Source organism: Corvus hawaiiensis, chromosome 5 (genome assembly GCF_020740725.1).
Source record: "Corvus hawaiiensis isolate bCorHaw1 chromosome 5, bCorHaw1.pri.cur, whole genome shotgun sequence".
NCBI lineage: Eukaryota > Metazoa > Chordata > Aves > Passeriformes > Corvidae > Corvus > Corvus hawaiiensis.
In genome coordinates, this window is record NC_063217.1 from 18,082,685 (window position 1) to 18,098,924 (window position 16,240).

The window sequence follows — 16,240 nt, forward strand, 5'->3', positions numbered from 1 at the left end:
TTCAAAAGTCATGCAAGAGGAAACTTAGACATCAATAAAGTAATTAGGATTGTTAAAGTTCAGAGAGGCGAAAAGGTCAAAATGAGGAAGATGAGCTTACTTCATTTATTTTGGACCACTGGCCCAATTCGAGACCACTGACTCAATTCAGAACACACACTACACATGCTTAATGGCATTTAAGCTCATTTCCATATGAAGCGGAGAATGGGAGGTGTTAATGTTATGAATATGCATTTGTATTTTGGATATTCATAATTTTTGTAAATAAAAAGCTTTGTGTTTGCTTGGATCAGAGCCCTGTGTCTTAGGGAGCTATCCCAAACAGTGCCTGGCGCCGAATAAACATACACTTTCTAACTCTAAACTGTTAGAGGTCTTTGTCCGTCTCAGTTGGATAGCGATACTAGATTGATATTCATATTTTGGTAAATCAAAACCTCAGAGGTCTCAAAGGGTGTTTGCCAGTTCATAAAAAACAAGTGTAGGATACTACAGAGGTTTTGCTGTAATCTTGAAAAAAAATGGTTCTCTCAACATCGAAGCTTAAACATGCTTCAGAGGCTTTGTGTCTCATTGGACAGTTACAATTGGTCTCATTGGTCCAATTACAATATGGAAGTTCTGAACAGGTTTTCAGGTTGTTGGGATATTTCTAGGTTTATCTAGAATGATAGTCTGTGCTCAGTATCTGCACTAAGTTGTTTGATTTCCTCTGTACTCACACAATGTAAAAACTTTCCAGCCCCTGTAATATTCACCCCTTTTTAAGTAAAGTAAGTCAGAATGTGCCATATGAACTGATACAGGTTAAGGTAGATACTCATCTGAAAGTAATGTGTCCAAAATGGATCTTTTTACTTTCTGCTTTTTTAGAAAGAAGGGAGGTTTATGATATAGAAAATTACAAGAGGAGTTTAATAGGCAGAGAGTATGAAGACTGAATTTGTTTACCTCTCTCAAGTGAAAAATTGCTTTGGATGCTAGCATGCAATTTCCCTGATATGAAGGCCTACAGAATATCCACAGGTCATCTCCCTCAAACATCTTCCATACCTCCAGAAAGGGAGAGTGCTTTCCTTGATGCTACCTGCTAATTGCAAGCAGCATGCTTAGTTAGATGCCTTATGGCCCTTCTCCAGGCATGTCAGGCACCTTTAGCAGGAAAGGTAGAAAGACAGACACATTTTGCCATATCCACAACTGAAGTTCTATGGTTCCACTGGTTGCAAACACACTTTTTGTACCTGCTGGGACCTGGCAACCTCTCTGAAGCTACTACAGCTGATCGTTTGTCACCCATTTTGAAGTTCTGCATTAATTTGAGATAGCTCTGTAAATCATCTAGAAATCTTTAAGTTAGTTTCAAAACTTATTAACTCACTCTTTAGTAAGAGTCAGCCCTGAAAAGTACATGCTAAAGTGGAAGAGTGTGGCATTGAAAGGGACATTGCTGCAGGGTAGAGCACTGGCAATCGCAGAGCTGGCACTGCTTGGGCTTGCTCAGAGTCAGGACTTGCCAACTCAGGCCCAGCATCATGCTGATGTAGTCCTGCTGTGTTGTTGTCTCAGGTAGCATCTCTGAACGTATGCCTGGGACATATTATGTGTGTATACCATTGTAGCTGAAACTACCTCAGAAGTCTGACCACCATATCCCATATATCTCATTTTGTGATGTGGATGTGCCCCATAACAGTAAATTGTCTTCAAAATGCTACTCCTTAAAGCAGCTGTCTTCTGAATCAAATTCTAGTGGACTGAACCCATTTGATTTACCTTTCTCCTTCATAGATTATAATTCATAGTTTCCCCCTTTCATAAAAGTATATTTTTATTTTGTGACATTGAAAAAAAGGTCTATAAAAGTATTTGATACTGTCATTTTTATTACCCTGTCCCTTTTTATGATAACAGTGCTATTTCATGTGTTTCCATTTATCTTCCAGACTTCTTCATGTTCCAGTAATTAAAAGAAGAGATTATATATCCAGCTGGCTTTACAAGCCAAAACCAATATTTATTTATCAAAGTAGTTAAAATCATGTTTAGGTATGAGACAGACCCAAAAATATTCTGTTTAAAGTATTAGTAAGTGTTCATTCTGTGCATTTAGTCGCATGATTCATCGTTACGCCTTACAGTGTTTTGTAAGGGTCATGAAGATCACTTTCAGCAATACAAACCACATATCAAACTCTATCTTCATATTTTAATTAATATGCAATTCGCGCTCTTTCTAAGAACACTTCTGGCTAATATTCCAGAGACTGGATTTGAAATTAGTCTGACTTTTATGAGTTTTGAAACAAGGAAAGAATGAAATTGCCTGTAATGCAACTATTTTCTTTAATAGTCCTCAGAAACACAAGAGAAATATTAATAACCCAGGTTGCAAAAGTAAAGAAAAGGGACAGAATGTTTTTAAGGATCAGTGAGGAAAATATTAAATTCTCTGTTCTGGTTCTGCTTCCAGGGTGCTATAGGGTCATTACATCTGTTACAGAGTACCAAGTGCTGTGCTACAGAAGACATCAGGAAGAAGATCCTGAGTTGTCCTGAATCAGACATAAACTGCCCAGGGAGTGGCACTCCTGTACCATGCCCGTTGCAATGACAATAGGGAAAATCTCTGAAGGCATATCTGGTTCTCTGTCAGTCTGTTGAGCCTTCTCAGGCAACCAATAACCCACTGCCATGTGACTTAGAGATAACAAAGAGGGTTTAGGATTGTGACTTGTTGGTCAGCTTGTCAGTAGTGAGTTCAAAGAACTCCTTTCTCAAACAAAATGAGCATGATATTAATTTTCTTGGAGAATAGCCTCGTCATTTGCCTAGATGCAAAATGACCATTAAAGTAGTAGTAGTAGTAGTAGTAGTAGTAGTAGTAGTAGTAGTAGTAGTGCAAGTGAGGTACAAATTCATGTATACATCTGTAATGCAAAGCATTTCCACCTTGACTTCCTTGCCTGTAGCAGTTCTAATGAATGAATCCACCACACAGTTTCTTTCAAAACAATTCTTGTAATGATAACAAATCCTAGAATCGCCATTGTTGTTCCTGGGAAAATTAAAACAAGAACCTTAAGTAACCAACAAATTTGAGGAAAAGTTTTAGCTGTTGGTGTTTCACTTTAATTTGTGTATTCTCTGACCTATTATTGTGGTTCAGCTTGCCTAGTGCCAGCTCTTTTCTTGAGGCAATTCAATTTGAGACAACAGAGCAGGATCGTATTTTTGTCTTCTTGGGCATGGGCCGGAGGTAGAGAAAAATCAGTTTTGCACAAGTAAATTGTTCCTCTCCGCATGGCTTCTTTTGCTTAGCCAAGTAAGAGGATTTACATTTTGTTAGCTGCTTATGGGTGAGAGGTATAAAAAATATTTTAATTTTACAACAATTCAAATTTTGGATGGCACTCCATCTCTCATCAAGATTAAGGTGAGACTTTACAGTATTTTCAAGGATTAGTGCTAACGTGGGAGAAGAGAACTTCTCTTCATACCACATTACAGAGGGGGGAAGACAAAGTCAGGCAGTGATTCTGGGGAGAGCATAGCTGCCCTTGCCACAGGTTACCCACACATGCAAAGATTCACTGACTCTGGTTTTTGCAATAAGGCTACTGGGACAAAACAAAGAACTGTGATCTAGGAAATATTTGTGTATTGTCTGCATATTCCTCTGGTTCAGCTGCCTGAAATACATCACATGTACATCTTACTTACATCACATGTACATCTTACTTACATATTGGAAATACATCCAATATGAAAGGATTTTATGTTGCAGTATAGAAAAAGTACACCTTGCAGTATAGCCTTCAGAGCCATCTTCTGGGGGAAAAATCAGTATCTGCCAAAGTATTAAATTGCATTTTATAAACAAAGAAAAAAGCAGCAGCAAATAATACTTTGACGACTTCTTAAAAAAAATGAAAATACAAGAATGCAAGATGGGATTTTACAGTGTGCATTTTGATTCAGAAGCAAAGATCTCCATGATCATTGTGGAAGTAATTTATTAGCTCATAAATCATCTGGGATCTTCTGAAAACATCCATAGGAAATTTTACATTCTTTAATTAACTACCAGGGGATATTTGAAAGAGGGTGAAGCTGATACATTTTGTACACACACCCACACACATACATGCATGCACACAACCTCTCTTTTAACTTGCAACAAATCCTAAGAAATTAGCAAAACCTATAAAATGAGTAGAATTACCCAGAGAATTTGGGTTCAGTTCTGAAATCAACAAACACAGGCTTTTGTCAGTCTGGACCCAAATTTCTGTTCTTTATTCTTAGCCCAAATAAAGCTGCTGTTTGGCTAACAACAAAATGAGCAACATTTCCTTGATACAGGTGGCTGGTTTATTTTTTGTTCTTAGCTCTGTGCTACACTGCTTATTTTTCTTATCCTAAGTTTCAGTGGCTTTTAAGGAAAGCTGAATATGCTTTCACCACTACTGTCAGACCTGGAGAACCATCAGAGTCCATCATATGTACAATTTTTTTATGACTTACCTGAGAAGGGTATAGCAAACATATATGTAATTTTGGCATTATTGAGCAATTGTTGCAAAACTGTTGTTAGATATTATTCATGCAATGAATACTTGAAATGTCTGGTTTCATGCTTTAGGCAGCGTAACATCAGCTGACAGTATATTTCTTGTATCTTGAGAGAAGTTTACATGGTAAAAATTGTAGTAATTGTCTTACTGCATAGGCTTAAAGATGGCATTACTTGGGTCAGCTGGTACCTTCACCAGCAAATAATCCCATGAAATTGGCAGGACAGCTCAAGACATAGGACAGTCCTAAATAGAATTTAAAATTTCCTCTTCTAGCTCATGCAAGATGTGTATATATAGGTTAAATTCCATTGCTTCCTGGGATTGTCTGAGGGAAGTTTTGATTTCTTGGTGTTTCTTGATACCTTTATGACCATTTCACCATTTCAGACAGAGTCTTAAAGACTCTTGTATAAAAATGACCAGGAAAAATCCAAAAGAACAAATTTGGTATGGCATGGATTTTATGACAAGGGTTTTGTTATGGTTGCATCTCTTCTGAGATTGAAAAGTGAATATTTTAGTACTGTACTCCTTCAGGGGTGCTGGGTTTCACTGAGATGAGCATATTTCTGTCCCTAGCTCTGAAGTTATTTCAGAATCAGTGTCATTATGCTACAGTTAATAACATAAAAGAATGTCTTTCATCTCCAGAAGCAATTTACAGCTTACAATAAACTGGCACATAAACTCTTCAGAAAGATCACTTTGGGCATTAACTTCTGCTGCACTGTAGAAATCTATTTAATCATGAGAGTCAAAATGTTTTGCTGAGTGGACATTGGAGCCTGCAGTTCCTTGATTAAACTTATCACATGATACAGTGAATGTTAGAATAGCTCCTTAATACAGGTGCAGCATACCAAAAATACAGGTTATGCACACTGATTTTGAGGGAAAGCTTTGATTTTTGTTAATCTGATAATACAAGAATAGCATTTGAGGGGTTATTCTGCTTTTTGCTGGTATTAACATTGGAACCAAAGTTAAGCTTTAATACCAAGGCCAGCTGTTGTCTCTCCTCCTACAGCTTTAACTGCAGTATTTTCATACATTTTAGGGAACACTGATTTTTATTGATTACGGATTGCTTTAATTTATTTAATTCTCTGACTTAATTCTTAACAGGTAAGATGTACATTCAAGATAGAGAGGTCACTTACCTTAAATCAAGTTCCTTAATGCAGTTATTATCTTGGGCAGGGCTGGGCAAGCAAGGCTGTTTTCTGTGTCTGGGATTCATAACTAGACCTTTTAAGTATTTGGGGTTTATCGTTCACTTGCTTCATGGGAGATCAGTGAAAGCATCAAAGTAATTGCATAGATTATGTAGAACATAATACAATTATTGATTCGGCAACACGTGTACATTGTTGTTCTAAGAGGATTTCTGTGAGAACCAAAAGCTAAGACTTTGGGAGTTTGGGTGGGGGTCACTGAGGTTTTTTTGAGCTTTTTCTTCTATTGCTTCAGGTTCAGAATAGGTTTTCAGGGGTTGGTAGTGGAGGATTTTGCAGAGCTAGTAACAATATAAGGACCAGAAAACAATTGCTTTGAATGCACACAAAAGTGAAAATAATAAAAGGATTTCTTTATGAATGCAGTATAACTTGCCAGTTTTCTGCCTTTTCTGTTTCTAATCACAGCTGCACTCTACTCTTTGTTTTCTCTGCCACCTCTATTGTTGAAGTAGGTTTTCATTTCTGGAGGTGAACTTGAGTGTGCTCACATTTGGGAACTTTTTCCATTTTAATGTGACTGCAGCAACTTTGAAAGTCTGCTCCCTGTTGAAAGCTATGGCAACACTCTCTCCGTGAATGAAACTGTCTGACAGGCTTGCATTGCCTCCTTACCATTCTGTTATTACTCACATTGTTACTTCATATAATCTATTTATTATTGTTATTATGTCCTGTCCATATGTTTGTGACGAGTTTCCAATCATTTATTTTGCCCATGACTGGTACAAGTGGCATGTTACTAGCAACATAACAATATATTTATAACTTCATCTTAATAAATTTTCTCCTCTATTCTTTCTTCTAAAATCTTCCTTGGATGTTGAGGCCCTTTAAGTTATTTTTGCAGCTGTGGCCCTTATGGGGTGTGGAAGGACTGGGAGGCAGAAGCAGCAGCAGGCAGTGGAGTCTGCCCTCAGAGCCCTGTCATAAATGTAAAATCTTTCTATAAACCACATTTTCTTTCACATATTCTTTTTCCATTCCCACTTCATCTGTCCTTTTATGTTTGCTTCCTGCTCATTTTTGCATTAATAAGTGGAGCACAGGAAATTTTGGCTCCCCCCTATCGAATAGATTTGGTTGTAATGCTGCTGAAAAGCATAAGCGTTACTTAAGCCTGAACAAAGGAAATGTCACACAATGTGTAACTTGAAGCATACCAACTTTAATTTTGTCCTTGAAATGAAGAAGGGAATCTCTGCATTATTAAAGACTGGATTTTTTTTTTTAAATAGCAAGTTTCCTTAAAACAAAGGCTGTACATAGAGAACTAAACATTTTCCCAGTACCCTTGCTTCAATTCTTTACTCTTTGAAAGTACGAAGCCACTGGAGCTTATACTTCTGGAGGTAAATATGAGAGCTGAGACAGATGGAATACTGTACTCTGCATCTTATGTTCATTGTATGGAAATGAGCATGAATTTTCTTCCTGCTGAATTTTTAGCATGCTATTCTGGGTGAGCAATACCTTACAGTTAGCAGGCAACTGTGACTGCCAAGGCTGGATTTGATTATGGCTAGTGTGAGGCATTGGATCACTGAGATTCCACATCTGTGAAACAAGGAGTTGGGGCCTCATTATCACAAGGTACATGGTACCAGCAGCTCCCCTTCAAAATGCCAGCCTGACAGCACTCCAATTTCATCTGCACAGACCATGCAATGGAAATGGCAGAGCACAGGAGACAAGGTGTGAGCATTAAAAAGCATTCTCTACAGCTTTGTAGCTCTGGACATCTATTCTGCAATAAATTGAAAAACTTGCCCTAATGCAAAAATACACTGTAACAGTAACTTGGATCTTTTCAGCAGGCATGGTTTGAAAAGAAGAACTAATTTCCTTAAGGAGGTTTGTGGTTTTTTTGGTTTTTTTTGGTTTGTTTTTTTTTTTTTTTTAAATAGAGCTACATAATCAGCCTATTTTAAGTTACGTTGGCAAGTAGGCATGTATTTAAAATTTCTGTCATGTGCTTTCAGAAGTAAAAGGGTTGGGCTTTTATTTTCTCTAGGCGTTCTTCTGTGCATTAAGAATGATGATTTAGTATTCGCTAGAGAAGACAAGGCTAAGGTGATACTTGTTAAAAAGCAGAAACACCTAAGAAAATTAACAGGAATAATACAGCAGGTCTTAGAAACATCTTCAGACAATCTCTCACATTTCTAGTCCAGACTCATAATGATACCATGCTACCATAGAGCCCATCATCTTTACACAGGTGAACAGAAGAAATCATGTGGCCTTGCAGAAATTTATCATCTGTGCTTTTATTTCAATAGTAACGAAGAAAGTTTTGTAAAATGCTTCCCAGTTATATGGAGCCACCTTGCAGCAGAAGCCAGTATTCCATAGGGAAAGGGGAAGGGTGTGCAGGGGACTTGGGGTGGGCTTTTTGGGTTTTGCTCATTAGAATACACATCTTTAGGAAAAAAGATGTATATTGGGAAATAAGAAAATTTCCTATTAGGAAAGATCCTTGACATATGTGTTTGACAAACTGAGCTACCAACTTGCTGAGTTAACAGCTGTTACCTGTTAACTTCATGGGGGCAGGGAAAAGAAGAAAATCTCCAAATGGGCAAATTTAAGTTGCACCTAAACTGTTCGACAGCAGGGAAGAAATAATTTTACCCTAGTCCTAGGACTGTGGTAATTACACTGTTCTAAAGCACAGTGTTTTGGGAACACAGATCGCCCCGTGGATGGCTTTGGCCATTAAGTGCTGTGGTATTTCTGGCATGTAACCTTATTCCAAGTAATTTTTTCATGACACTCCTGGGTCTGCCTGCATGTTTGCAGACAAAAGCTTCAAAAAGAGGCTGGTAGGAGCTGAATTAGAACTGTCAGATGTCAGCAATTAAATTCCAGCATTATCACCATGTCTAGACACTAGGCACTCCTAGGGCACCTCAGAGCAGCTTCATCTGTTCATCTTTACCACAGTGAAGACATTTTTACCTATTAAGCAGTATTAATATTTTGCTCATGTTCCCCAAGCCTTCCTTTATACATGAGGATATTTAGGAGTTCTTTACAAGACTAATGAGTAAGACTTAAGCTGGCTTTCTTTCCTGTTTTTTAATCCAGGAACACTAAATATAAGGTGGCAAATGTAACAGGCAAGAGGAATCACACCAGTTGAGCAGGTGTCTTTAAAGAATTAAACTTGCCAAGTAGCTAACTTACATAAAGATGAGAAAAATCTCTAAGTATAAACCAGTTTTGTCAAAAAGATGGCTGTTGAAGGTGACAGGAAAGCTGAGCCATGGACTGGAGTGAACAGCTGACACTACGTGCTGTTACCATTGTGCAGCTGCCTGCATTTACATGGAAAGATGGCATGTCTTGGAAACCAGTTAACGTGCAACTGTTTTAACTGTAAATGAGGCTTTTTTTCCAAAGCTCATTCATGTTGTTCACAAGGTTCAGATAAAACTTCAGCTATGGGATAACCAGATGACATTATTTCACAGGATAGGACAATGTAAGTCATCATCAGGGATGTGTCCATATACTGGTGATGGTTCCCACATGCAGGTCATCTTTCAGCTGAGAGGTACTGGCCAACTCTGTGTCACTCCAAACTGGCAGCATTTTAGGGCAATCTTCTGGATTGTTCATTACCTGTATGTGGAAGGAGCAGAGTACTGCTGATTGCACTCATTTTTGTTTATCAGATCCTGAGACTGTACTGGCCTGAGAAGATATTTTTATATCTGCAACTGTATTTAATAAAGGTGTCTTTTCAACTATTCTCTTCTACTTTGTATTGAAATCTTCCCTGCACACACTATGTGCCTTGCAGTTATCAAGCCATGATTAAACTCAAGTACAGTTTAACTTGAAATTCATAGTAGTAGTACATCTTCAGCCCATAAAAGCTGAAGATGAAACTGTGGCCTGATGCAGTTACGTGCTATGTGTCAATAGAATTGACAAGTTTATGTCTTACAGTTCCTTGAAGAGCCTGTCAAATTTGTGTGTCTGGGACCTTTAGAGATAAGCCTCTTAATGATTAGGTGCACACTACATCCAAGTATTTATTTTAAATATCTTGCTCAGCAGCTCCAGATGTTACCAAGGATGCCTCCTCCCCTAGGAAGGAAACTGTCCTTCCTACATGTTTCTATTTCACCAGCTGCATCCAATACAAACACCATCAGCTAATAGATGAAATACAGTCCCTGCATACTTAAGATTTTTGCTGCTCAGATTTGGACTCTGCCTTATAGGAACGACTTCTTCATTTGTGAATTAAAGGGAAATTGCTGCAAACAATTCAGAAAGCTGCTCCACATTGTCACAATGTAGAAGGCTGTTGGGGAGGGCAGAAGACAATCCATGTTAATTTGTAGCTGGCAACGGATTAGGAAAAAGGCTGCAGGAGGAGCATTTGATGCTGAAACAGAATTATCATAGTCAGCAAATAGAATTTTAAGTGGATAAAGTGAAAATGTCAGGTATGTATTATAAGAAATGGTTCATCCTATCAAGAATTACATAGTGATTCATATAAAAGGCCCTTTAGGCTTTGCAGCTGAGCTGAAGTCCTCCTCCTCTAGGTGAAAGCTGAAATTTACACTTAGAAGATAAAACATTTATAAGAAAAAAAAAAACTATGTCTTTAGTCATTTTATGAAACCTATGTCTCTGAAACAATCTCTAAAATCAAGTTCTAAAACTTAATCTATACTAACATTTAGTATTCTCTTTCATTCACACAATTATTGGATTTGAGGCTAATCAGTGATGTCCCACTTGAAGAGGTACATGAAACTATTACTATATGCAGTACTTAAGTATCAAGTGCAAAATTTCAAGGATCTTCATCTAATAGAAACTAAAAATTTCCCCTCAGTTTTATCTCACTTCAGTCTTGCCTCATCTATTTCATTACAAAGATTTGTAAGTACTATTCTACTGACTAAATGCTGACTTCAGAGAAAATGCCATATTCAGCTAAGCACTTAATTTGTATACTCAAATTGTATACTTTGGGATTAAAGGCGATTAAAGGTTGTTTGGCTTTTTTAAGATGAAGTCACATCGGACATGTAATCAGCTGGCTGTGAGTCATGCTTTGTCAGCAAGCCCATTTCTGCACTGACCTTTTAGTTTCTGTCTTTCAACTCTCTAGAGCCATCCTCCACAATTCAAGACTTTGTCTACGATGCATGGGGGAGCCACAGCCTCAGCCAGCAGAGAAGCCTGGTCAGCAGCACCAGCTCTGTGAGGGCTTTTCAGAAGAGGCCAGGTGAGTGGAGCAGGCAGATCACTGCTTTTCCTCACCTCCAGCCAAGGACTGCCATTCCCTACCTGCTCATGTGGAGGCAAGTTTCAGCTGTGAAGTGATGTTGATGGGCTTGTCATACTTAGAATCTTACTAATATAACAGTTTTCAAAATTTAACTCTTCTGTATAAAATAAATTGTACACCTGCATTTATAGATACCACCACGTAGTTTCCTCCTCCATCTCCGCAAATGTCCATATTCAGCCAACCTGGGAACCAAAGGTATATAAACCTCATCTAAACTAAAACCAAACTCCTACAACACAACAGGTTCTCCTTTTTTGAAAACAGGGGTTAAAAATTCAGTGTGTTCATTTAAATTAGATGGTTTTTTTCATGTTTTATATGTTAATCTTGAACTCCAAGGAGAATAGTACTTCTCACAGATGTCTATGCTATTAACCTCTCTAAGACCTGGATACTGTGACCCACTGAAACCAATGTGAACCAATCCTTCACTTTGCTCAGGGATGTGAAAATGCAGCAACACAAGACATCAACAGTTTCAGCAAGCAGCACAGTGCTAACACAGAAGTGGTCAAAACATAATTAAGTAAAAATGAGAGAACTTAAAAAAAAGTAATTGTTTCTTCCAACATCTGAAATATTTCTTAACCTATGCAAAGTTTAAATTTATTAGCATTTAAGGTGTTATGATAATGGATGAGATCCAATTAACAAGAGATGCCTCTGCCCAAATTACGGTGCAAATGAGACCATATGCCAAGTCAATAGCACGCATTTAACAATGAACATGAGGCAGAAAGACAGAAGATTATGTGGAGACTACATTGAACCTTCCAGTACCTGAAGGGGCTTACAGGGAAGTCAGAGAGGGACTCTTTCAGGAATTGTAGTGACAAGACAAGGAGTAAGGGGCACAAATTGGAAGAGGAAAATTCAGGTTACATATTAGGAAGAAATTTTTTACTCTGAAGGTGGTGAGATACTGAAACAGGTTGCCCAGGGAACTTGCAGATGACTCCACCACTGGCAGCGTTCAAGGCCAGGTTGGACATGGCCTTGAGTAACCTGGTCTAGTGGGAGCTGTCCCTATCCATGGCAGGGGCAGTTGAAACTAGATTATCTTTAAAGTCCCTTCCAATCCTTCACATTCTATGATAAAACCACCTAAACCTTTTTAGCCATAAACCAGGGTGTGCTTATACCCTTCTCCTCTATATCCACAACACTTGTTTTTCAAAGTCTGCTGCTGCCACTAGTATGACTGCACAAATACACACTTTTGTCATGGTAACAACCAGCCCTAACTACTGCTGCCTCTAGTAGCCTCTTTTCTGTAGATAACACAAACTGCCCCCACTTTGTGTTACTTTCCTTTATATCTCTGATTAATGATGGTAGTTACTCTCACATTGATCCACAGAAAGCCAAAATAAGCTTTTTGTGGTGTTTTTTGTTTGGTTTTTGTTTGCTTTGGGGTTTTTTTGCATTGGAGTGATATAGGTGGTTTTTCATATGAAGTTTAATTACAATTCTGAAAATAAGCTTACTTTACACTATTAGGAAGGAAGATATAAAAAAACCTGAAGACTTTTCTGCTTCTTTCTTAGTAAGATACTATATAAAATATCCCCCCTTTTACAGAGTCTAATAACCTGCCTTCCACGTTTCAGTAACATAAATTCTTTCAACTTAAGATTCTTCATGAAAAATACAGCAGATGGAAAGTATCATTGTGTTTGTCAAGACTATATCAGAGAACAATGTCTTATTAATTTATCATCTGAGCCAAAGCACTTGTTACATGAAAAGCAAATGTAGCTATGTATATAGCAGTGAGTGAACTAAGCATGTTTATTAGAGTAATGAGGTAAGAAATATTTTACATTAATGACCCTGCTTGTACCAAGGCTAGTCAGAGTTTATTAGGTACTATGAGAAAAGCTAATTTTTTTGTCTCATCAAAACAGGGCAAACTATCAAGCTATGCAGAAGTATTACACATAGAATTAATTTTAAAGGTGAGTTTCAAGAACTACTAAACTGATATTTGGATCCAAGCAAACCTATGAAAACAGGGCAAGTGCTAAAAAAGCAATGGGCAAGTAGATTCTTAAGCGTAACTGATCCTACCTTAAGTCCCTACCATACCTTGTTCAGATAATAAATTATCTGTGGACTGTTTGGACGTTTTTCCGTGTTATACATGGATTACATTTTTCTACCACTATAATCTTAAAGATAAAAAGTAGGCTTAAATTATTTGCATGAGTACATACATTTGTTACTATTAAAAAAAGCACAGTATAAACACCTGATTAAATATAATGTATGAGTATCTCAGTTTGAGCTACTATATATGGATTGCTCCTAGTTGTGTAATATACAAATTCATCTCAGAGTTGATTGCTTCTCCTGGCACATCTCCTTACATTCACCTACTGTCTGCAATTCGGTTTTCATAACTTGCAGTATTTGGAATGGAATAGGATCAAGTTGCTGGTTTTGACTTCTACATCCAAAACTGCATTTCTGCCACCAAAAGGAACCCTCCTGCACCAAGTAACAACCCACAAACAGCAATTACAAAGCAGTCAGTTGTCTAAGATGTTTAGATACTTTATCAAATAGATTTAAAACATATTTGATATACACTTGTGTATTTAGTTAAAATTCTTTTCTTTAGTAATACCCATAAGCTCCTTTTTTTGAGTGTCTATCCTTATGCTAACTGTAAGGCTGGATACAAGATAAAAGCTACCTCTCTTGAAACCAGGGAAATAGAAAAGCAATCAAAACTGAGTCATACACTTGTCAAAAAGTTCCTGAAAGAATTCTTAAATGGTAACTACCCAGAAGTAAAAATAGAACCCAAATTCTAGCAACACTGTCCTATTGCAGAGGTTAGCACAATGCATCCAAGATTAATTCAGACTACCAAACAGACAACTAGAAGCTGCAGTAAATCTGGCAAGCAGTAATTAAAACATATCTGAACAAGTTTATCAATTATTTAACACAATATTTGAGTATGGACAATGTTAGATCTGTATCATGACTCAGATACACTTAAGCAAAACACCCAAAAAGACAAGTCGGCAGTGGGTAACCAACTAACTAAGTACATACAATCCAATTCCATTTGTTGCTTAAGGTTGAGTTGTGGTACCAGTACTACATTATACAGAAGCATTTTTTGCTATTTAATACACGTAACTTTAGCAAAATTTGTATAAGTGCTGGAAACAGGTACAACCTCAAGCACCACTCTGCAACTACAACTTCAAATTGGTCACAGCAGCAGGATGATACAAAATATGATCTTGTTTACACTGAGGTGTCAACAATTTAAGTGTAGGAAATTGTAACTTCAGTATTTTCTTTAGTAACAGAAGCTCAAAAGTTTCAGATAATGAAAGAGTAAAATCAATATGACATTCAGTGCAATAATATTTGAAAAACCCAACAAGTAAGTGCAACTTTGGGCTGCTGGGGAAAATACTATTTATTATACATTTAAATACAAATTTGAAATGTGTTGTGGACACATCTGCGGGGTTACAGGTAAAAAAAATATACAAAGTTGTGTTCTGCATCTCTCAAGACTGACACTTCAGAAAAAATTTCACAAAATACCAAGCAAGAGTTCAGCTTTGTAAGAACAGACAAGGTAATAACGCATAAAATTTTTTGCTTTGTTCCCTCCCTGCATAAAGTACCTACAGTCTGTAAACAGTCTTTAAAAGTGTTAATAGCTTTAAGGAATGTGTAATCACAGTTCATATGGATTCATCCCAGAAAGAATTATAATGCTACACAGTAGTTTCATGTTTCCATAACCCAGTTCTAATATTACCAGTACTGTCTGCAGTGAGCAAAGGTCCATCCTGTCCACTGCTTTTAAGTCCATTCTGGACGGCTAAATTTAACCCATAAGATTTTTGTTGGTTTTCAAGTTCAGCCGCTATTGGTTTCCTTAGAATATCTTTTTTGTTGTTGGTAGCTATTGTTTTCTCAGTATTTCTGCTACTTTTTGGAAGTGTACTGCAAGCATCACTGCTGTCTTGTTGGGACTGGTTATACTGACGTTCTCTGTATGCCATATAGGCTCTTCGGCTCCTTGAGTGGCCCTCGCTGTTGCTCTGGCGAGTTTTGGGTAAGCCATTCTGCACACTTCCTTCCACGCTCGTGGGAACGTCATAGGCATATTCCCTCAACACTGCGAGCCTGCTGGCACGATGGCCCTTGCTCCTGTTCTTATGGTGCCGGCTTGGGTGTCCGTTTGTCCGAAACTGTACCTCCAGTGGAGCTACGTGCATTTTGATATCATTATCTACTGAATGTTCAGTGAGACTGTTATCAAGTTGAGGACCTGTGTTCAATGGCAGAGAAGTAGGGTGGCACTGAGCTGCTGCAGCTTGTAAATTAGTTAGTTTACAACCTTGAGAGGAATTTTTTAGGCTTGAGGCACTTTTATTTGTGCATGAGGATTCTGCACTACTGTTGGTGCATTTCGGGGCCTCTCCGTTGGTTCCACTGGAACTGGAAGGTGGCACATTTACTTGCACTGAATATGTACTCCTTCCTGGGCAGCAAGTTGTTATCCAAGCATGCCTGACATCTTCCCTGTTAATGCAGTGGTGCACCATAAGAAAGGCACTGAGACTTAAACATGTTGCCCCAAAAAAACAGCTGAAGATCAGGTCCATAGGATAATACAGGGAGATGGACAGAGCTCCAAAGATCCACAGCGTAACATACAAAACCAAAGTAAGGCCCACTCCCAGAAGCTGCGCTTGAAAACTGTGCTCGTTCTCCAAAGCAGACGTGGACACCAGGGACACTGACAATGAATCCTGATGGGCCAGCTCCCCGTGTTCGTTGGTGGCCAGACGCTGCTGCTCCTCGACGGGTTCCTTCAGCTCGTATTTGCGTTCAGGGTGACGCTTTAGTTGTATGAATATGCTGAGAAAATACATACAGTTTATGAAAATTATAAAACTAGCAGGTCCATAAAATGCTCCTAAACTAGGTTCCCAAGCCATCCAGCAACTGCAAAAGAAACAAACCAAAGAATAAATTAATATCTTTGCACAAGTCACTTATACTTCTTCAGTTCATTGAAATGACCCTGTCTGTGCTAAATTTTCTGGAAAAATCAG

At 38.0% G+C, this 16,240-nt stretch overlaps 1 protein-coding gene across 2 annotated transcripts in view; it reads right to left on the bottom strand.

The window, feature by feature from the left end:
* Nucleotides 1–13,681: 13,681 nt before the first annotated feature.
* Nucleotides 13,682–16,240, bottom strand: part of ADGRA3 (adhesion G protein-coupled receptor A3) — a 55,408-nt gene continuing 52,849 nt past the window's right edge. For both annotated transcript variants that reach the window (XM_048303818.1, XM_048303819.1), the window contains exon 19: nt 13,682–16,130. In XM_048303818.1, the coding sequence (XP_048159775.1) occupies nt 14,891–16,130 (1,240 nt within the window). In that variant the 3' untranslated portion in view covers nt 13,682–14,890. The remainder of the gene's footprint in view (nt 16,131–16,240) is intronic.